At 36.0% G+C, this 22,606-nt stretch overlaps 1 protein-coding gene across 2 annotated transcripts; it reads left to right on the top strand.

Annotated features, from left to right (window-relative positions):
- Positions 1 to 13,601: 13,601 nt before the first annotated feature.
- LOC140813935 (serine/threonine-protein phosphatase 5-like) lies at positions 13,602 to 22,250 on the top strand. Of its 2 annotated transcripts, XM_073172754.1 has the most exons (13): positions 13,602 to 13,930; positions 14,064 to 14,233; positions 14,340 to 14,411; positions 15,167 to 15,317; positions 16,585 to 16,797; positions 18,522 to 18,630; positions 18,798 to 18,915; positions 19,560 to 19,707; positions 19,796 to 20,044; positions 21,181 to 21,306; positions 21,404 to 21,504; positions 21,709 to 21,783; positions 21,904 to 22,250. In XM_073172754.1, the coding sequence occupies exons 1-13, from the start codon at positions 13,846 to 13,848 to the stop codon at positions 21,961 to 21,963; spliced, it is 1,677 nt and encodes a 558-aa protein (XP_073028855.1). In that variant the 5' UTR covers positions 13,602 to 13,845; the 3' UTR covers positions 21,964 to 22,250. The 2 variants fall into 2 exon arrangements, with proteins under 2 accessions (XP_073028855.1, XP_073028856.1); XM_073172755.1 differs by lacking the exon at positions 16,585 to 16,797 and having other exon boundaries at positions 13,609 to 13,930.
- Positions 22,251 to 22,606: the final 356 nt, after the last annotated feature.

Below are 22,606 nucleotides of genomic sequence, written 5' to 3'. Positions count from 1 at the left end.
AACTTTTTATCTAAATCTGACAGTTTCACTCTCATAACTCCATTAGAAGTTAAACTAACTTTCAATAATGAAATCTACTCATAAACTCAATTATAAACAATATGTTTTATCTCCATCAAACCAAAGTCAGTAAATTAAAATTGGTCTAAAGTATAATCCTTCTCAAAAGGTGGAAAAACCAATGCAACTCCAAAGCCTAAGACACAATCTGAAGGTGGGTGTTCACACTGTGGGAACCCTAAACACACTCAAGAAACCTGCTTTAAATTGCATCGGGTTCGAGTGGTGGCACCATCTCAAGGCACAAAATAAAAATGCACGAGGTGCCAATAGCAAATCTAGACAACCTGCTTTAGTGAATGTAGAACCATTACTATCTTTTACGCCGGTGGTGGAACCATCAGATGAGCCGAACTCTCAAAATAGTAAAGGTAATCGTACGTGGTTTTGCATTTTTCGGATCAGGACTAGATAATTTCAGTGGCTGGATAATCGACTCAAGTGCTACATATCACATGAATTTTGACGCGCGCCAATGACTTTGTCAAGACTACCCAACCAAGAAGAACTGGTGTTTCTAATGCCAATGGGGTCACATACCTACAGGAACCGGAATTGTTTCTCTGTCTCCCTCTCTATCTTTGTCCAATACTTTACTTGTCCTATAATTTTCTATTAAACTACTGTTTGTCACCCAAGTTATAGAAGAAATAAATTGTCGTGCATTAATCCTGATTTTTGTATCTTTCAAGATATTCTCACGCGAGAGATCATTGGGCGTGGTACTAATAAGGGGTTGTACTACATTAATGAATTTAACCCAGGAAGAGTTTATAACATGCACCGCCCAACCAGGAAAGACAGATTTGGCTTTGGCATCGTCATTTATGACATCCATCTTACAGCTATATGAAGAACTTGTTTCCATGTTTGTTCTCTACTTTACATGAGTCAAAATTTAAACGTAAAACTTGAATTTAGTAATAAAAAAAAAAAAAAAACTGTGTTTCTCTCTTAATTATAAATTTGAATAAAAGGGATTTCCATTTGCTCTCTATTCTGATGTTTTGGACCCTCCCCAATTATTACTTTGACTGGAATCCGTTGTTTGTGATTTTTATTGATGATTGTACCCAAAAGACATGGGTATACTTGCTAAAACACAATGATAGAGGTGTTTGATGTGTTTAAATCCTTCCATATAATGATCAAGACTCAATTTCAAGCAAAACCTAAAATTCTTCGTTTCGATAACGGTGGAGAGTATATTAATCAAGAATTTCAAGTTTATTTTAGAATCATGGTCTTCTTTATGAAACCTCATGAACTCAAACACGACAACAGGATGAGATAACGGAATGAAAAAAAAGATATATTTTAGAAAATGATCGTGCCTTATTCAATTCAACACATATCATAATTTATTCTTGAAACATTGACAATTAGGAAAGGTAACCGATTTAATTGTCTATGTGGATGACATTCTTATTTGGATTCGAAAATTGTTGGCTGAGATAGGTTAAACACCCAATTCTGCGATGAATCTATATTGTGACAACAAGGCATTTCCAACAAGATAGTTTACATCTATCTTGACAAGTTGGGCATTTGTGATATATATATATGCACCAACTTGAAGGGAAGTGCTGTCATGAATTGTCAAATAAGAATGGAAAGAAGGATAAATTTGTAAATTATGTAGCTGTCATATATTGTAATTTTTTTTGTCCAAGGGTCAATCGGATCCTTGGCCTAAATTAGCTCTGTAATATTATATAGATAGATATATGGATGTACAATATTTGTATAAATTTTTATTTTTATTTTTTAAATTTTTTTATAAAATCTTGTAAAAAATAAATTTGTAAAAACATTTTATAAATACTTGTTGAAGCTAAATTTTCAATTAATTTATTTCTTTTCAATTAATTTACGAGTCATGCATGATTCATGAAAAGATATTGAAGACTTAATTTGCATGATTATGTATTTTAAATCGCAAATATGATTGATATTTAAACACATATGCCATATATCAGGCAAATTTCTTATACTGATATATTTGCCAATTAATTACTTTGATTAATTTGATATGAATATGATTATGAACGGAAATAATTTTACCAAAATAAATTGGAAAAACTGTATTTCTGGCCATACGATTTTGGTTATATATGTTGTCAAATTTCAGTTTCAGTATACTATATTTAGTTATTTTTTGTAATTTCATCTTTTTCAAATGTGGCATTGACTTGTTTAGTATCGCGTCAGTATTTTCGATGAAAAATGAATAAACTACAAAAAAAAATCGAAAGATATACTTGTAAGATCGAACTTGATAACTTAGGAGACCATAATCTCAAATAGACATACTTCCTGAAGCATTAACTTGTTTAATGTCACGACAACATTTTAAAAGTAAAATGAATAATATTACAAAAAAATTGAAAAAGACAATATTAAGATTGAACTTTGATATCATAGATAATCAAAATTTCAAATAGACACTTAACAGACCAAAAAAAACCCAATTTCCCAAAAAATCAATTAATGTTTCATGTGATTTATATCTTACTAGAATTAATTAATTTAAATAAATAATTCGGTCTATAATATATTCAATCTCAACACAAACCAATAAACATGCATGGCTCTATAGTCTCTTCTTATATATTTGTATACGTGATTTATATGTAAAAAATGCAAAAAATGAAGAATATTATCCATCTAAGTTGGATTTGTATATATCCGTATCTCGAGCCTTTAAAACGAACATGGGTATAATTATAACCAATAATCGCGAGAACATGGCCATTGAATTCGAATTAGTGGTGGATAGTACTTTATAATGTCATATCTTTTGGTATGATGACAAAATCAAATGGAGGATCTGTGAGAGCCCATTTCCCTCAAAGCCCAAATGAACCCCAAGCCCGGCCCAATTTGATTAAGTTAAAAAAAAAAAAAAAAGAAAAATGAAATGATAATCATCTTCTTCTCTCTCCATCGGCAGAAAGCTGCGTTCCCTTTCTCTTTTCATTTTCAAAATTTTGTTCGTCGATTGTGGCCGCTCCGTTTGTCTAAAAATTAAACTAAATACATATTCGGAATCCTCTCGACGATAGCTATCCATTGATACCAAAATTTCGCAGAAAACTCGCGACTCTCGGAAACCCGTCGGAAACCCGCCGCCTGTTTTTCGCCGGAAAAGTTGAAAGAAATCTCGGGTTATCCTAGGTGAAGCTTGAATCTGAAGTTTTGAGTAATATTCGAAATTTCAGAGGTATAATTATGATTTTAGGGTTTCGAATTTTGGGGATTTTAATTCAATTGAGTTCCAATAAATTAATATATATTGGATTATTGATTGTAGGTGCTATATCGGAGCCGATTGGAGGTATTAAGCTAATTTTCGAAATTTAATTAGATAATATTTCGAATTTAGCCTATTAATTTGGGAATTTGTGATTTTTGAAATGTTAAATCGTTATTGGGATGCGTTTATAGCATTAGAAATAGAAAATGAAAATTTTGGAAATTCCTAGAAAATATCGAAAATTTCAGATTCGGTACGATTGAATTTTCGAAATTTCAAGTTGTCCGGTATTGAGATATTTAAGTTAAATAAATCGCTATATTTGACTTTGCTATGAGTTTTAGGAATTTTAAAGCCTAAATTATGGATTTTTGGAATTTTAGGCTAAATTAGTGAATATTGGAATAATAAATTGAAGTTGATATGAAATGTATTATTTGCCACAGGATTGGATTATTCGAGAAATCCTTAAGAAATTCCGTGGTAAATTAAGGGTTCAGTTGAGGTACGCATGAACTGTTTTATTATGACGTCTATAGTGATGTGAAATGACGTTAAGTATTATGTATGAGTTGTGGCGTGCTTTATGTGCTTTTGTGAATAACGTGATTGCATTCACGCATTTATTTGAGTTGATCTCATTAGTGCATAGCATTTCGAGCCTTGACTCCGTTGATTGCTATTGTTACTGATCTATCGAGTTGTAGCGTCATCGATGGAGTGGGTGGGTAGGATTAGCACTCCTGATGACTTGCATGAGGACTGAGCGGGTCGCACCCGTACCCTCGATGCTACGTGCATGGATGAGCGGCGGCATGTTATTACGTTGCTGCAGTCCTGGCACGGGTGGCCACTGTTACTGTTGCTGATGCGTTTCATTTGGACTCCGCTTTGGTATCCATTATTTTGTTGTTGCCTTTCACGCATTGCATTACATTGCATTGCATCACATTGTACTTGATTTTATTTCATGTCAGTTATATTTGTCGTAATATTACTGGTTCGTCGTACTGGGGCCCGACCCCTCGTTTCTTTTTATGCTGTGGTTGTTTTTGATGCCATAGCAGGTTATTCAGGAGGATTTGACGCGTCTGGTGGAGCGTCAGGTAGTGGTGCCCAGTCGTCGAGTCGTGGTTGAGAGTTCCCAGATATATATATATACTATATTCTGGAGTCATACATTTACCGGGGAGATGCCCCGTGTAGCTGTACTGTTATTTTTACGATGTTTTGAATTGATAGTTGTGTGATCGAGCCTTGCCGGCTCTGCATGTGTTTAGTCCTGGCCAGTGCGGCTATAGGTTTGTGAATTGATGTTATGACTTTATTTCGAGTATATAAATGTTGTTGTGATATTTTGATATTTTTGGGATGTCCTATTTACGAATAGGTCATGCCGAAATTTCTGTAGGCCCAAAATGAGAAAATTTTAATCGCTTTCGCTGTTTACATTAATAAATCCTGATTGTTTGGTCATTAAATATTAATCAGGAGCACGGGCCTCCACAGTTGGTATCAGAGCGTAACTGGGATATGCTCGAATTAGAGTCTAGGGCACTTGAGTCTAGACACAAATAACATGATTGTGCATGTGTTTGACTATTTGCTCTTATTTGAATTATTTGGTATGATTTGATTGAATTTACCTGCATTAGAATGACTAGCTGATTAGGCATGGTATGTAGTTTAAAAAAAAATTGCCTATAAATTTCTTTTACCTGTTATCTGCCTGTGGATTTAATCCTCGTGTCTGGTAGAATGGCACCTGGAGGAAGAGGTAGAAAAGGAAAAGAAATAGCACAAGAATCTGAGGCGCAAAATGTTCGAGGACTTGCAGATATCATTAGAGGTAGACGTGGTCGACCTCGAGGACAAGTCGCTCAAAATGTTGAAGAAGAAGTTAACCAAGAACCTCCTCGACTTGAAAGACCTGGAGCTAGACAGGTAGCGATTGAGCAAGAAGTGGAACAGCTGACACAGAAAGTTGGAGGAATGCAGTTAATAATTTCTCAGTTTCAAGAATTACGTCCTCCAAAATTCTTTGGCAACGAGAGCGGAGAAAAAGCAGCAAGCTGGCTGAAAAGTATAAATCATCTATTTAATTTGTTGGAGTATTCCCAAGATATTAAATTGAAGCTTGCCATCTACCAACTTAAAGATCGAGCACAACTCTGGTGGGAAGCCACAGAAGAAGCAATGAAGGACTCTGGTGAAAGTATTACTTGGGATGCTTTTCGTGCTCACTTTACCCAGGAATATGCACCGCTATCATATTATGCTGCTAAAGAAGAAGAGTTCAATCAGTTGGTACAGGGCAACAAATCAGTGGTGGAATATGCTTCACAGTTTTCTGCTCTTTTGCCCTATGTTCCACATGTTGCCAGGAATGATCAGGCTAAACTATCACGTTTTCTGCATGGGTTGCAGCGGACTGTTCATACGTTGGTGATGACTGGATCGCCTAATACGTATATTCAAGCAGTGGAAAAGGCGAAGAAAATTGAAGCAAGTTTGCTTAGAGGAGATCCCCAGCCAGGTCCATCATCTGTTTCTCAGGGATCTGGGAGTAGTATGTCAATGCCAGTGGATTTACCTCCATATCAGCCTGTACAGTCATACCAACAACCCAAACAGCAGAGGTACAAGGCAAAAGGAAAGCAATTCAAGAAAAAGTCTCAATCCAGCTCCTCCAGTTCAGGCAGTGCACGAGGGGGAGGTTCTGTTGGGTCGTCTAGCACTGTGCATTGTGACCGATGTGGTGGTCGACATTTTAGTTCCCAATGTGTAGGAGTTCAGGGGTCTTGTTACGTTTGTGGTCAAGTTGGACATTTCGCCAGAGTATGTCCTAATGCACAAAGACAGCAATTTCAGCCACAACAGTCTGGACAAGTTCCCCGAGTACCAGCTTTCCAGCCACATGCTCCTGCACAGTCATTTCAGCAATCTGGTTATCCACCGCCTAGAGGTCCTCCTCAGCAACAATTTACAGTGCCACAACAGGCTAGAGTCCATGCATTGACTCAAGACCAGGCTCAGGATGCACCAGGAGGAGTGATTGCAGGTATTTGTTATGTTTTTGACTATCCTGCACGCATATTGATAGACACAGGAGCATCTCATTCATTTTTATCTGCCGCATTTGTTGATGAGCATGAGATTGCTACTATTCCTTTGTTGGATACTGTGTCAGTTGCTACTCCTGCCGGTGTATACTTGATGTCCCATGAGATAGTTTTGAACTGTGTGATTAGATTTGAGGATAATATTATGATAACTAATCTAATCAAATTAGCTATGTCTGATTTCGACTGTATCCTCGGTATGGATATATTGACGAATTATCGAGCTACTGTGGATTGTTTCCATGGAGTTGTCAGATTTAGACCGTATTATGGCAGCAAATGGAATTTTTATGGTTATGATTCACAGTCTCGAATTCCATTAGTATCTGCAATGGAAATGTTCAGGTTGTTGTCAATCGGCAATGAAGGATTTTTTATCTATGCTCTTGATGCAACACGGGAAGAACGATTGAAAGTTTCAGACATTCCCGTTGTCAAGGATTTTCCAGATGTATTTCCTGATGAGATTCCAGGTTTTCCACCTCAAAGGGAAATAGATCTTAGCATTGAATTGATGCCGGGGACAAATCCTATTTCTAGAGCACCATATCGTTTAGCTCCAACAGAATTGAAAGAACTCAAGGAACAGCTACAAGATTTACTGGAGAAAGGCTATATCAGGCCCAGTATGTCACCTTGGGGAGCTCCAGTATTGTTTGTAAAGAAGAAAGACGGAACGATGAGAATGTGCGTCGATTATCGGCAGTTGAACCGGGCTACTGTGAAGAATAAGTATCCTCTTCCGCGTATTGACGACTTGTTTGATCAGTTGCAGGGTACTTCTGTGTATTCCAAGATTGATCTTCGTTCCGGATACCATCAGCTCAGAGTCCGAGAGGAAGATGTTCCTAAAACAGCATTTCGGACACGTTATGGACACTATGAATTCCTAGTCGTGCCGTTTGGTTTGACTAATGCTCCAGCGGTTTTTATGGATTTAATGAATCGTGTATTTCGGGAATTCATAGATAAATTTGTTATCGTTTTCATTGATGACATCTTGATTTATTCTAAGTCAAAAACAGAGCACAAAGAACATTTGAAATTAGTTCTCCAAACACTCAGAGAAGCGCAATTGTACGCCAAATTTTCTAAGTGTGAGTTCTGGTTGGACAGAGTTTTATTTTTAGGCCATGTTATATCTGCACAAGGAGTATCTGTTGATCCTAATAAAGTTGAAGCTGTTATCAATTGGCCTAAACCAACCAATGTGTCTGAGATTCGAAGCTTTTTGGGATTAGCTGGGTACTATAGGCGTTTCATTGAAGGATTTTCTAGAATAGCTAGACCTATGACCCAGTTGACACAGAAAGATCGACGTTTTGTATGGACTGCAGAATGTGAGTCTAGTTTTCGGACTTTAAAAGAAAAGTTGACCACATCTCCAGTGCTAGCTTTGCCTTCAGGCTCAGGTGGATTTGTTGTCTGTACAGATGCTTCTTTAAATGGACTGGGTTGTGTTTTGATGCAAAATGGGCGAGTGATTGCGTATGCTTCTCGTCAATTGAAGTCACATGAGACTCGATATCCAGTTCATGATTTGGAGTTAGCTGCCATTGTGTTTGCATTGAAGATATGGCGTCATTATCTGTACGGAGAACAGTTTGTGATTTATTCTGATCACAAGAGTCTGAAGTATCTTTTTACACAGTCTGACTTGAACATGAGACAGCGTCGATGGTTGGAATTACTTAAAGACTTCGATTGTGAGATTCAGTACCAGCCAGGGCGAATGAATCAAGTTGCAGATGCTCTGAGCAGAAAGGTTCAGCCTAAAATGTTGACATCTTTGACTATTTCAAAGATTCATGAGCATTTGGGAACTTCAGGATGGACTTATCAGTCTAAGGGCGACTACTTTATAGTTTCATCTATACAAGTTGAACCACAAATTGTTTCTAAAATCAAAGCAGCACAGAGAACTGATCCGCATGTTCATAGATTGAAAGAATTGACTCAGACAGGTCAATCAGAAAAGTTCAGTGTTGCTTCAGATGGATGTCTGCGCTATCAAGGTAGACTTGTGGTTCCGAATTTGATAGATTTGAAAGAATCTATACTTCGTGAAGCTCATTGTAGTCGACACAGTGTTCATCCTGGAATGAGAAAGATGTATCATATCTTGAAATCTCATTACTGGTGGGAAGGTATGAAGAAAGAGATTTCTGATTTTGTGGCTAGATGTTTGACGTGCCAACAGGTTAAAGCTGAGAGAATGAGACCTGGTGGTATGTTACATAGTCTTGAAGTACCACAGTGGAATTGGGAGCACATTGCTATGGATTTTGTGACACACCTACCTCGTTCTAATCGTGGTTGTGATGCGATTTGGGTGATTGTTGATAGATTGTCTAAATCAGCCCACTTTATTCCTTATGATCGTACTTGTACTTATAAGAAAATGGCGAAAATGTACATCGATCATGTGGTGAGATTGCATGGTGTGCCCGTAACCATAGTATCAGATCGTGATCCCAGGTTTGCTTCGAAGTTTTGGGGTAGTTTGCAATCAGCATTGGGTTCAAAGCTGGCGATGAGTACTGCATATCACCCACAGACAGATGGTCAGTCTGAAAGGACCATTCAGACACTCGAGGATATGTTGCGAGCAGTCGTGATGGATTTCAGGGGTGGTTGGCAGGAATCATTGTCACTTGTTGAGTTCTCTTACAATAACAGCTTCCAAGCAACCATCGGAATGGCACCATTTGAAGCTTTGTACGGTAGAAAGTGTAGATCTCCGATATGCTGGGAAGATGTAGGAGAAAGACAAATGTCAATGCCAGAATTTATTCAAGAAATGAAAGAGAAGGTTGAAATGATCAGGAAAAGAATGAAAGCAGCTCAGGATCGTCAAGCCAGTTATGCTAATAAAAGGCGTAGGCCTTTAGAAATTCAGGTTGGCGATCAGGTTTTCTTGAAAGTATCACCGTTTCGTGGTACTATGAGATTTGGGCGCAAAGGGAAACTAGCTCCGCGTTATATTGGTCCATATGCGATTGTTGAGAGGATTGGCACGTTGGCTTATCGTTTAGACTTGCCGCAGAGTTTGTCTGCGATACATGATGTGTTTCATGTATCTATGTTACGAAAGTACGAGCCGGATCCTTCTCATGTCTTGAGGACTGATGATGTGGAGTTGGATAGTTCCCTTAGCTATGTTGAACATCCAGTGCAAATCCTTGATCGCAAAGAGAAGCAACTGAGGAATAAGACGATTCCACTGGTTATGGTGCAGTGGAGTAGACATGGGAGAGAAGAAGCTACATGGGAATTAGAGGCTAAGATGCGTCAGGAATGGCCTCATTTGTTTGAAAATGTAATAAATTATTCCATGTATTCTGATTTCCCTATGTACTATCAGTGGTAAATGTTTGTAAACCACTTTTGTATAACTATTGTGTATGCTAGATTTCGAGGACGAAATCTTTTATTAGTAGGGGAGAATGTGAGAGCCCATTTCCCTCAAAGCCCAAATGAACCCCAAGCCCGGCCCAATTTGATTAAGTTAAAAAAAAAAAAAAAGAAAAATGAAATGATAATCATCTTCTTCTCTCTCCATCGGCAGAAAGCTGCGTTCCCTTTCTCTTTTCATTTTCAAAATTTTGTTCGTCGATTGTGGCCGCTCCGTTTGTCTAAAAATTAAACTAAATACATATTCGGAATCCTCTCGACGATAGCTATCCATTGATACCAAAATTTCGCAGAAAACTCGCGACTCTCGGAAACCCGTCGGAAACCCGCCGCCTGTTTTTCGCCGGAAAAGTTGAAAGAAATCTCGGGTTATCCTAGGTGAAGCTTGAATCTGAAGTTTTGAGTAATATTCGAAATTTCAGAGGTATAATTATGATTTTAGGGTTTCGAATTTTGGGGATTTTAATTCAATTGAGTTCCAATAAATTAATATATATTGGATTATTGATTGTAGGTGCTATATCGGAGCCGATTGGAGGTATTAAGCTAATTTTCGAAATTTAATTAGATAATATTTCGAATTTAGCCTATTAATTTGGGAATTTGTGATTTTTGAAATGTTAAATCGTTATTGGGATGCGTTTATAGCATTAGAAATAGAAAATGAAAATTTTGGAAATTCCTAGAAAATATCGAAAATTTCAGATTCGGTACGATTGAATTTTCGAAATTTCAAGTTGTCCGGTATTGAGATATTTAAGTTAAATAAATCGCTATATTTGACTTTGCTATGAGTTTTAGGAATTTTAAAGCCTAAATTATGGATTTTTGGAATTTTAGGCTAAATTAGTGAATATTGGAATAATAAATTGAAGTTGATATGAAATGTATTATTTGCCACAGGATTGGATTATTCGAGAAATCCTTAAGAAATTCCGTGGTAAATTAAGGGTTCAGTTGAGGTACGCATGAACTGTTTTATTATGACGTCTATAGTGATGTGAAATGACGTTAAGTATTATGTATGAGTTGTGGCGTGCTTTATGTGCTTTTGTGAATAACGTGATTGCATTCACGCATTTATTTGAGTTGATCTCATTAGTGCATAGCATTTCGAGCCTTGACTCCGTTGATTGCTATTGTTACTGATCTATCGAGTTGTAGCGTCATCGATGGAGTGGGTGGGTAGGATTAGCACTCCTGATGACTTGCATGAGGACTGAGCGGGTCGCACCCGTACCCTCGATGCTACGTGCATGGATGAGCGGCGGCATGTTATTACGTTGCTGCAGTCCTGGCACGGGTGGCCACTGTTACTGTTGCTGATGCGTTTCATTTGGACTCCGCTTTGGTATCCATTATTTTGTTGTTGCCTTTCACGCATTGCATTACATTGCATTGCATCACATTGTACTTGATTTTATTTCATGTCAGTTATATTTGTCGTAATATTACTGGTTCGTCGTACTGGGGCCCGACCCCTCGTTTCTTTTTATGCTGTGGTTGTTTTTGATGCCATAGCAGGTTATTCAGGAGGATTTGACGCGTCTGGTGGAGCGTCAGGTAGTGGTGCCCAGTCGTCGAGTCGTGGTTGAGAGTTCCCAGATATATATATATACTATATTCTGGAGTCATACATTTACCGGGGAGATGCCCCGTGTAGCTGTACTGTTATTTTTACGATGTTTTGAATTGATAGTTGTGTGATCGAGCCTTGCCGGCTCTGCATGTGTTTAGTCCTGGCCAGTGCGGCTATAGGTTTGTGAATTGATGTTATGACTTTATTTCGAGTATATAAATGTTGTTGTGATATTTTGATATTTTTGGGATGTCCTATTTACGAATAGGTCATGCCGAAATTTCTGTAGGCCCAAAATGAGAAAATTTTAATCGCTTTCGCTGTTTACATTAATAAATCCTGATTGTTTGGTCATTAAATATTAATCAGGAGCACGGGCCTCCACAGGATCAACTATACCAGCTAAAATTAATATAATTATTCGAGTATGTTAATATATGTCAATTAAATTCATATTTAAAATGAAAAATACTACTTTTAACTTAAAATGTAATACATTTTTATAAATCTGGTCGAGTTTAAAAACCGTCACACAAAATTAATATGTGAGAAGAGCTCAAATGAATGTTCAATTTGAATAAGTGTAGATGATAGTTAAATTAGATAAGAAATTCGAAATCCACATCCCATCATCGTAATTACCAAATTTAAATTTGTTTAGTGGTAAAATAAAAACTTTTGACAAAGGTGATAATTCCATTTAACAGAAGGTCCTCCTCTACTCCCCATGGCCGTGTTGCATATTACATAGGAAAACAAATGGGAACACAAATCGAGAGAGTTGTCCCCATCCTTTTTCCAGCTTTTGAAATCAAATACTCTTCTTCCCACAACCTCTAACTCATCATTCTGTGATTTCATTTAATTGTGCAGTAGCTACATTGTACCCATATATATATTCATATATATATATATATATATATATATATATATATATATATATATATATATATATATATATATAAATGAGAAACTGTCTAATGTATCTTTATTTGAGAGACGGATTAACTTTGTTCATATTTACAATAAAAAGTAATATTTTTTGTATAAAAATAATATATTTTTTTTTATGTGTGATCCGAATAGAATATACATATCACAAAATTGATATGTGAGACCGTTTAATATATTGAGTTTTTGTGTATATACATTTAGTGACTCACATTGTCTTCATCGATACATTACGCTACAAATTGGGAGAATTACGACTCAAAATTGTTTCACTCTCGCCAAGACACCCAAATCTCCAGACTCAAGGTGGCTTCTTCATCACCACTATGAGCGAATTGTACAATATAAGCCCATTCTTCATCACCACTAGGAGTGAATTGTACAATACAAGCCCAGTTACACTACAAAACAATTTCTAAATTGAATTACGCCTCTTGGCTTTGGTTTTAAATCGAAATCGAAAACTGCGACTCAAGTTTGTGAAAACTGAAACTTGTGACTACCGGTTAATCAATTTATGGGAATTTTTTTTTTGTCAAAATAGACATAAACATAAATATATATGTAAGTAGGTCTCTTGTGAGATGATTTCACATATCTATTTCTCTAGACTCGATCTATGTTTAAAGTTAAAATTAATATTTTAACCATAAAAAAATAACAAGTTTTTCATGACCAAAAAATGAGACAAACTTGAAACATGAGATGAATAAAAAACAATGTCTCACCCCGCCTTCATATCAAACAACTAAACAATAACTAAATACATAACAAAGGAATATAGCCCAATGATTTCTATTTTAACCCGGGATCTCATTGATCACTAATCTACCCAAATGATCAATTAAGCTAGCCAGAGGCGGAGCTGGTATGAAGTTTTAGTATTAGTTTTGCATAAAAATGAAAACTACATAATATAGGAATTTATTTATTTACCATTACGTTTTGAAAACATTTGCATAAATTGTTTAGAAGGACGAATTTGATTAGGGATGAAATTTGTTGCTTCAATTTGTGTTTTTATTATGCTATGATTTGTTATCATTATTATAAATTATAATTTCTTACTTGGTCAAAATTTGTTTTCGAACGATTTTTCATTTTTCTTATATCGACATGTTACGTTTAGGACGAGTTCTTGATTTCGAAACTCGATAATAACGAACCATCCGGACTCGAACAAAATATTTGAGGATAGGAAGTTATCATTATTAAAGTACAAATGAAAGACCCGTTGGTGCAGATTCCGAGTCGGCTGGATATATATTGGACACGTTCACTTGGGGGACTAATTTGGCACTAACTAGGGTTTGCATTATTATTGTCGCGGGGTTATCAAGCCTAAAGCCCTCTTTCTTCGTTTCTTCTTCCCTCTCTATCACAGAGAGACAACAATTCTTGCCACAAAAACGATTGATTAAAAAGTAAAGAAAAAGGAGGATAATTGCACTGTACCTCGTACCATGCCCCCTAGCATGGCGACAGAAGATTCCAACAACGATTCGCGAGCAGAAGAACTCAAAGCCCTAGCCAACGAAGCGTTCAAAGGTAATCTGTCAATCTGACCAATCATCTACCCATATTCTAGGATCTTATCTAAGAATACTTGTGACTTGATGTGAGTTTTATTATTACAGTTGATATTCGGTGACAGCTGTTTTTATTTGTTTTTATTTTCCAGCGCGCAAGTATTCTCAGGCTATTGATTTATATACTCAAGCAATAGAAGTTAATACCGATAATGCGGTATACTGGGCTAATCGTGCGTTTGCGCACACCAAATTGGAAGAATATGGAAGTGCCATACTGGACGCTACGAAAGCTATTGAAATTGACTCCAGATATTCCAAGGCGAGTTTTCGGTTTCTTTTGGTTTTCTTCTTTGAAATCGATACGTGTATTTTTTTTTTTTGAGAATATATTTGTAAAAGTTGTCGATTATTCTTTTTTAATACAGGGGTATTACAGACGGGGTGCAGCATATTTGGCGATGGGAAAGTTTAAAGAAGCTCTCAAGGATTTTCAACAAGTGCGACTGTTTATTGTGTTTGTCATTTTGTCCGCACTTCCTGAAGTTATATTGTTTAGGTTTAGCGAGAAGATATCATTTCGCCAGGTTTTCTTGCGAATGATTATAAACGTGTGCTTTTGTTGAGGTGTTCTGTTTTTTTTTTAGAAAAAAACTTTTTTATATTACCTTGGATGGAATTAGAGGGAAGTGTGATTTAGAAGATCAGAGTTGCATACTTGCGCTTGAATTAGCTAAACAATTGGGCACCATTGATGGAAACTATTCAAAAGTATTATACGTGATTGAACCTGCATATCGAGGACAAGTTATTCATGTTATAAGTTATAACAAAGGAAAGTGAGAAAGGAAAGTGTTTGGTTTTTTGCTGCATAAGGATAGAGGAAGGTACCATGATGGATAAGCTAAATATAACGCATAATTTGTGTCAATACAAATTCAATTTGACAGGTGTAGCATCTTAGAATATGCTGATGAGGCTCTATACTTTAGTGGTCGATCAAATATAATGTATGCTGTTTGCTTTATGCGAGCAGCAGAGACATTGCTGTGTAATACATGATATGCCCTACTTTAGGAGAGAAACCCGCTGGGTATGAGTTGGTAATCTGCAAAGAGGATGCCGCTTAGGTTCTGATACTGCTTCTCATACATACTCGATTTTTTTTTAAGTTTTCATTCCTTCAACTTTTGCACATAATGAGATGTTAATTGCTATGATTTGCTTGTTGAAACTTTACGTCATACTAATATAGGTGAAAAAGATTTGTCCAAATGACCCTGATGCTACCAAGAAATTGAAGGAATGTGAGAAAGCAGTTATGAAGCTAAAATTTGAAGATGCAATTTCTGTCCCTGAATCTGAAAGACATTCTGTAGCTGATTCTATTGATTATAATGCTATAGGTATGCAATAATGTCATCACTGCCACCTAAAATTCTTCGTCGCCTCTTTCGTTGTTTGTATGATTATTTGTTTCCACTCTTATCTGGTCTACTAGACTACTACCAACATCTGTACCCGAACATTGTTCATTGTTGTTACACTCCTCTTAGGACAGTTGACTAGCCGGGGGTTTGAGTCTAAAGTTTTAGGTGGTGGCAATTGGCAAGGTGTTCGGATGTGATTTCTTATATGCGCATTATGAGAATGGTTAATCCGAGTTTTCTTAGAAACTGTTGCAATGTATTATGATTTATGAAAGTAGAGAATATTTTAAACTTGCAAATTCAGAGATGAGAAAGCTTGTTTCCGAAGCCCATCAAAACACAGGCTTAATGTTAGACTTGTAATTCCTAGTCTTTTACCCTCTCTATTTGAGGGATATTGGCAATGGAAACATTTCACTTACAGCTTCGAAATCTCAGATCTATCAATTAAGCAATATTTATTTTGAGATCTACCTTTTGAGAAGTTTTTCTGCTGCTTAGAAGCTAATTATTCACGAATTTCTTTTTACTTGATGGCAATGTGTAAATCAAGTGGTATTTGGTGTTTCTAGGTAAAAAAAAATTTTTTTATAAAAAAATTAGCAATAAACCCCACCCTTTTCACCCATTTAATAATAAACCTTATATAAATATGACCAAAATATTCTCCAGTTCTCATGACATCCTTGGATATGTATGATTCACATTTTATTATTTTGTGGGAGTTGAACCTTTAATTATTAAGCTTATTATATTTTTCTTTTTTTTACTTTTTTAAGAATTATCATTTTTCAGAAATATTTTTTCAAAAAATAAGTTTTAATTATGGACTAAAGTGGGAATTATTAAAATTTAATCTAAAAGTTTTAGTCTAAAATGAAATAAAGTTTTTAATGATTCAAATATAAATTCATATTTTGATAAAGTGTAATGGGCTATTGACCGTTATCATGAATTTATGCTGACAAAGGCACACAAATTGTTTTCCTCGATTTATGATCATTTTGATAAAATAGAAGGGTAATCACTAAACTTTAAAAATATTTTGTTGTATAAAGAAAATAACAAATGGATCAAACCGTAATAGAAGTATTTTTTAAAAAAAGAAAATTGTAATTTTGTGATTAAGTGTCAAATATAATTAATTCAGGGAAACCTTATACTTAGTCATGTTAATGAGTATGTAATTGTGGATGTCCGTAACTTTTACGCTCACTAGTATATTACTATTTTATCATTATAGGGGATAGGCCAGGATCATCTTTTGTTTACCTGAAAGCTACTTCTGTAGCAGCGGCAGTCGCTGTAGTAGCAGTAATGGCGGTATATATGGGGGCTAAAGCAGCCATAGCAGTGGCAGCGAGAGCTGTGGTGATGATATTGGTGGTCTGGGTAACATTTTGGCATGGTCGCGGCAACAAAGGTGTCTTTACCAAGGGTCAAACATTTGACTTAGGTAGAACTTTTAAGATAAAATCAATTAATGAGATATAAAGAAACTTACGATCTTCTTAATTGGAAAACCTAACCTTTTAATTGTGGATAAATATAAGTTCTAGGTCAGTCTGCATTCGAAAATTAATTTAACACAGCTAGATATTATAATCTCTTTGACATTGCTGTCATTGCATTTCTTGACACAAGGAACTTTTAGTTGTTGGAGATTAGGGATCAGTTGTTCTCAATGGTGTCTGGTCTAACTTTACTGATTGATTAAGAGAAGAGATTGCGGTCAAATAGTTGGAATAATCGTATGTTCTCAAGTAAGGTTTCAAATTTTCACCAGTTTATCAGCTGCAAAGTTCTAATCAGAAGGGAATGTTTGAAAAATAATTTCTTGTAATTTTTAGATATAGAATGTATTATCTGATGACTGATGCTGCTTCTTTTTCTCTCGTTTTCTTGCAAAGTTTAAATTTTTTTGTTAGTGGACTGGACTACTTTGTGGTTCCTCTCCAGTCTCGGGTCTGCCTGGCTAAGTTTCTTAGTCGTATAGTGAATTGGGTGGATTGGGTGGTTCATTGAACCAAACATAATCTAAAGTAGTATCTTAGTGGAACCAAACACGAGTCTTACAAACTTTATTTCAGACCCCTTGTTCTGAAAAAAATGCGGCAACTTGTTAGTGCCAGATATTTTGGTTTAGAAGCATAAATTATGAGAAAAGACTTGGTGATGGTGATGCCTGGGTTATATTGGACATTTGAACAATGTAGGGTGACGGCTTGCAAACTGATCTGATGACCCTGGTCGTTGTAATCTTTGGAATTGCTGATGGTTTTGAATCTTAATGAAGTAGTTCGAAGTTGAATCTGGAACTATTCTGAAATCAAACTAGGTTAGATGCTGGAAATCAAAGAAAATAGCTGGAAAATAGAATTTGTTCCTGGATTGGACAATTGGACCAAGAACCTTGTGGACCATCCACATGATTTGTCTTCCACATGATTTGTTTATATCTTACTCTCTCAAGAAAATATCAATAAAGATGTATTCAATCATAACTGGATGTTGTTTTCTCATTTCTGTACTGACTTTTGAGAACAACAAAAGTAACAGTCATGTTACGTTCGATGAAAGCACACGTTCACAGCATGCACAACCAATTTGACTAGCTCTGCCATCTCATCCTTCAAGAAACCCAATTTAATTATCCAGGTCACGGCTCTAGAAATGAAAAGGCGTTATTGAAACCTACCTCATTCTGAATGGCCATTTAGATTCATGATAATGGAACCACTCTACCACACATGAGAGTTTTTTAGGCAGAAATTGGATAATTTGAATTAATTAATAACTCTTTGTCATTTAATTACCAATCTGTCTATTTTTTAACTAATCCCCCCACCCCACCCCCCCCCTTTCACATTAATATTGTTTGATAAGTAATCTTATATTAATTTTTCCTGGTACTATTTTGGAAATTTTTTATATTACCTTTTTCCCTTTCCCTAAATCCCTTCAAGTGACTTGAATCCATAAATTTATGATCTGGTTTTAAGATGCTTACCAACAGGCTTAACATTCCCATTTAATTCTTGATGTTATTTGTATAGAATTATTCGCAAAGAACGCCAACTTGCTAGAATGTCTTATGAATATTTTCTGCTTCATGCTCTATATTCCTTGAAAAATTTATAAACCTGAAAAATTAACAATGATTGTGTTTTCTGTTCTTAGACGTGGAACCTCAATATACTGGTGCTAGAATAGAAGGAGATGTTGTGACTTTGGACTTTGTGAAGAAAATGATGGATGATTTCAAGAACCAGAAGTGCTTACACAAAAGGTATACCATTATTATACTTACTACTTTGACTGTCATATGTTGTGACAAATTTTAAAAAAAACTCTATATTTTGGAAGGTCAAGTCGTCTATTTCTACCTTTGTAAAACGATATTTTATAGAAGAAGCTAGTTTTTGGACATGAATTTTAGTTTCCATTATATTACAGATATGCCTTCCAGATTGTGCTACAATTAAGAGAAAAGCTTCTGGCATTGCCATCTCTTGTTGATATCAATGTTCCTGATGGGAAACATTTCACTGTATGTGGTGATGTACATGGCCAGGTAATTCCTCTTCAGTCTTTAATTTTCTTGGAACAGTCTTGTTATTGTCAGCTTTTACCTTATTTCGTGAGCCTCAGTTAACATGATAATTTTCTAAAATGCATTTACGAGAATTGTTTCATTGGTATGTGTAAACATTATTTCCTGAGGACCTGTACTCTTTTACTTGGCGGTAACAACCTTTCTTGGTATATTCTGGTCAAAACTATTTGTATGCAAAAGTATGTTAAGAAGCTTGCAGCACATTGCTGGGTATAGTGGGCTTATTGAGATACGTAATTACTAATTAACTTTCCAATTCTCTTTAATGTTTGGAGGGTGTAATTCAAAAAGCGTGTTTTGCATGTGAAGATCTGTTATATATAGTGTGCAGTATGCTTTTAACTCGTGCTCTAGCCTCCAATGATGGGCTTAACTCTGAAAATGTTTTGAAATCAGTTTAAGATATTCTCGTGTTTGTTATCAATTATGTTTTTGTTGGTTGCTGTGGGGTTTGGATTTCTGCTGACTGGCATCTCTTTTGGTTTATGATGTGCTACAACCACACAAAAGTTTTGTTTGATATTTTTCTTTTCTAAAAGTTGTGTGTGTATATATATATATATGTTTGTTATTGATTGATGACTCATATTTGGTGATTGCAGTTTTACGATTTGATGAATATATTTGAGCTCAATGGGCTTCCATCAGAGGATAATCCGTATCTGTTCAACGGAGACTTTGTAGATAGGGGTTCATTTTCTGTTGAAGTGATACTCACACTATTTGCCTTCAAATGCATGTCGCCATCAGGTATCTATTTTCTTAAAATTGATCTATTCTCAAAGAATTACTGCTTGTAGGATTGGATCTAATAGTATTTTTTCCGCAATGGTTTCAGCTATGTACCTTTCTCGAGGGAACCATGAAAGCAAGAGCATGAACAAAATATATGGTTTTGAGGGCGAGGTCAAGTCAAAATTGAGTGATAAGTTTGTGGAACTATTTGCTGAAGTGTTTTGTTGTTTACCTCTGGCTCATGTCATAAATAAGAAAGTTTTTGTGGTCCACGGAGGACTTTTCAGCGTTGATGGTGTTAAGCTCTCTGAAATTGGAGCAATCGATCGATTTTGTGAGCCTCCTGAAGAAGGTAAGCAAAAAATGTGGCGGTATAATTATTTGATGCTTTCATTTGACACTTCTAATCGACGCTCTTGAAAAAATTGACCGCTTTGACTGAAGCTTACTTATATGAACTCTAGTATTAATTTTACCTATTAATGGGTTTGGAGGTGTTCGTTATATGCTTATGTCTCTTGAAATATCTTTTGACAGTGGCTTATTGTTCTGAGTTAGTATTCCCAAAATTCTGGATGACTGTTCCCCATCCCTCTCTCTTTTCTTTAGAAAGACTTCAAGTAGGATCCTAGGATATTAGACACATATTTTGAGGGGACCGAAATCAGGATTGGGAGTGAATAAAGGAAATTTACTCAAGTGAGTGAGGAAATTGTGCTGATTGAAGAGTTTTGTTCATTTGTGAGGGTATGTATGAACATTCTTTACTCAGTTAGAGGTATTGCAACTACCTTTTGCTTTATGAAATCTCTATTTAGAGAGATCTCATGGATGGTTTTTTGAACCTTCATTTTAAGGGAACCAAAAATATAGTTTCTGAATTTTGAAGTTTGGGTTTATCTGCTAACCCAATTAAAGGCTCTAGAAAGGTGGTTTCACCCACGGCCACTTCCGGCCCTTGTATGAAAGTTGATATTTTTTTGACACAATTTCTAGTATAATAATTTGTATTACAACCTAAGTTTCTTTTCCTTTACATTGTGCTGTGGTAGTTGAAGCCTGATTGTACCTGCCCTTCCTTTCTTGTCAAGTAGATCCTAGGTTATGAAGTTGCAGTAACACTGCATTTAATTCCCCAGTTGTATATGCATAGGGAAGGGCATCTATAGTAAGGTTTTAGTGTTGATGACATCTGAAGGAACTATTTCATTGTCACTGCTTTGCCATCTAAATTTTAGATAAGAATTGAATGCCTTTTATGATTTTGTAAATGATATATGGGTTTGCTTCTATCATCATAGTTCTTATGCTTTTCCGCTTAGTTGAAGGTATAACTTGTTACTCTTCCTAAAGATGATTGCTTCTGCAGTTAGGTTGATATATCATAAGCTGAGTTTCTTAAACAATTAGTAATCACTGTAGCATGTTGATGATGCGTTATCTGCTGTGTTATGGCAAACATCATGCATTTTTTTCTACGTTATTCAGGGTTGATGTGTGAATTGTTATGGAGTGATCCACAACCTCAACTCGGGAGGGGACCCAGCAAGCGTGGAGTTGGACTTTCATTTGGGCCCGATGTTACAAAAAGATTTTTGCAGGACAATAACCTAGGTTGTTTTCCATGGATTTTATTCAAGTTCACGGCATTATCTATGCACTTTATATGTCGACAGACTAAACATCTTCACCTCAACCTAATGCTTTACAGATTTAGTAGTGCGGTCGCATGAAGTTAAGGATGAAGGTTATGAGATCGAGCATGATGGTAAACTTATCACCGTGTTCTCAGCTCCAAATTACTGTGATCAGGTAATCTTGTCTCAATTCATCTTACACCTTATGATTGTCTTAAGCATTTTTATGCAACTATGCCATTCCGCAAACATGTTACGCGGACGCCAAACTTGTTTGTATAATTCTATCTTGCTTTTGCATATTTGGATAGTCTGTTTTCCGAATTCTGACTTTATCTGATAGCCAAATTCTGGTTAATGTTTTATCTGCTTGTTTCAGATGGGAAACAAGGGCGCCTTCATTCGTTTTGAAGCTCCTGATCTGAAACCAAATATAGTCTCCTTTTCAGCTGTGGTTAGTAGCTTCCCTCCTGCACAATGTCCCCAACCACATACCACAAAATTAGAAAATGAAATTTTATTTCACTAGTCTCGGCGAAAATAACCTCCATTGAAATCTTTTGATCGATTGCAGCCACACCCAGACGTCAAGCCAATGGCATATGCAAACAATTTCCTGCGAATGTTCTCATAAACCATGATCCCTAACTTGCACTGCTTTTTATATCCTATTCTGCTCGCTTGTTGCCAAACAAGTGCAAAATTGCAGCAGAAGGCTGAAAGAATTCGTTCACGTCAAGGAAAACATGTGTATTTTCCCATACAGGCGGCCCTTTTCTGACTTGCCCCATTGTGGATTTGAAAGTCATAAGCTAAGCAGGCTACGCACAGCGGTCGCCATAACTTGTATTCATGTTCTTTTTTATTCATGCTCATTGTGATTTTAATTTGCTGTGGATATCAATAATCAATTTTGTCTTACGTATAAAGCAGCAAGTAATTAAGCTTCGGTTATTTTATTTTATTTTTTAAAATTCATAAATATCTAAGATATTCACATTCGAGCAAGAAAGATGGAAAATCTTTACGTTCGAGCAAGTTGATTCAAATTCAACAGTTTTCTAATGTACGATTATGAAAAGATAGGGACATTCAATTCGAGCATGACACATCTTTAACCCCAAAGACATGAACTGTAAACTGGCCCACGAAAAATCAACGTTGGAGCACTGTTTACTTGTACTCCTTTTTGAAGCACGCCTCAGTTTTTGACGCAATTCTTATGTATTTCGCACTGAATCTTGGAAAATTCATAATTCCCAGTTTTCTACTCACCC

This window comes from Primulina eburnea, chromosome 15 (genome assembly GCF_022965805.1).
Source record: "Primulina eburnea isolate SZY01 chromosome 15, ASM2296580v1, whole genome shotgun sequence".
NCBI lineage: Eukaryota > Viridiplantae > Streptophyta > Magnoliopsida > Lamiales > Gesneriaceae > Primulina > Primulina eburnea.
The sequence above is the reverse complement of the archived record's forward strand: the minus strand, read 5'-3'. Positions and strand labels throughout refer to the sequence as shown.

Coding starts and splice junctions, on each gene's coding strand:
- LOC140813935 (XM_073172754.1), top strand. CDS start 13,846: ATGCCCCCTAGCATGGCGACAGAAGATTCCAACAACGATTCGCGAGCA. Junction 13,931..14,063: donor AGCCAACGAAGCGTTCAAAG/GTAATCTGTCAA, acceptor TTTATTTTCCAG/CGCGCAAGTATTCTCAGGCT. Junction 21,307..21,403: donor TTTGCAGGACAATAACCTAG/GTTGTTTTCCAT, acceptor AATGCTTTACAG/ATTTAGTAGTGCGGTCGCAT.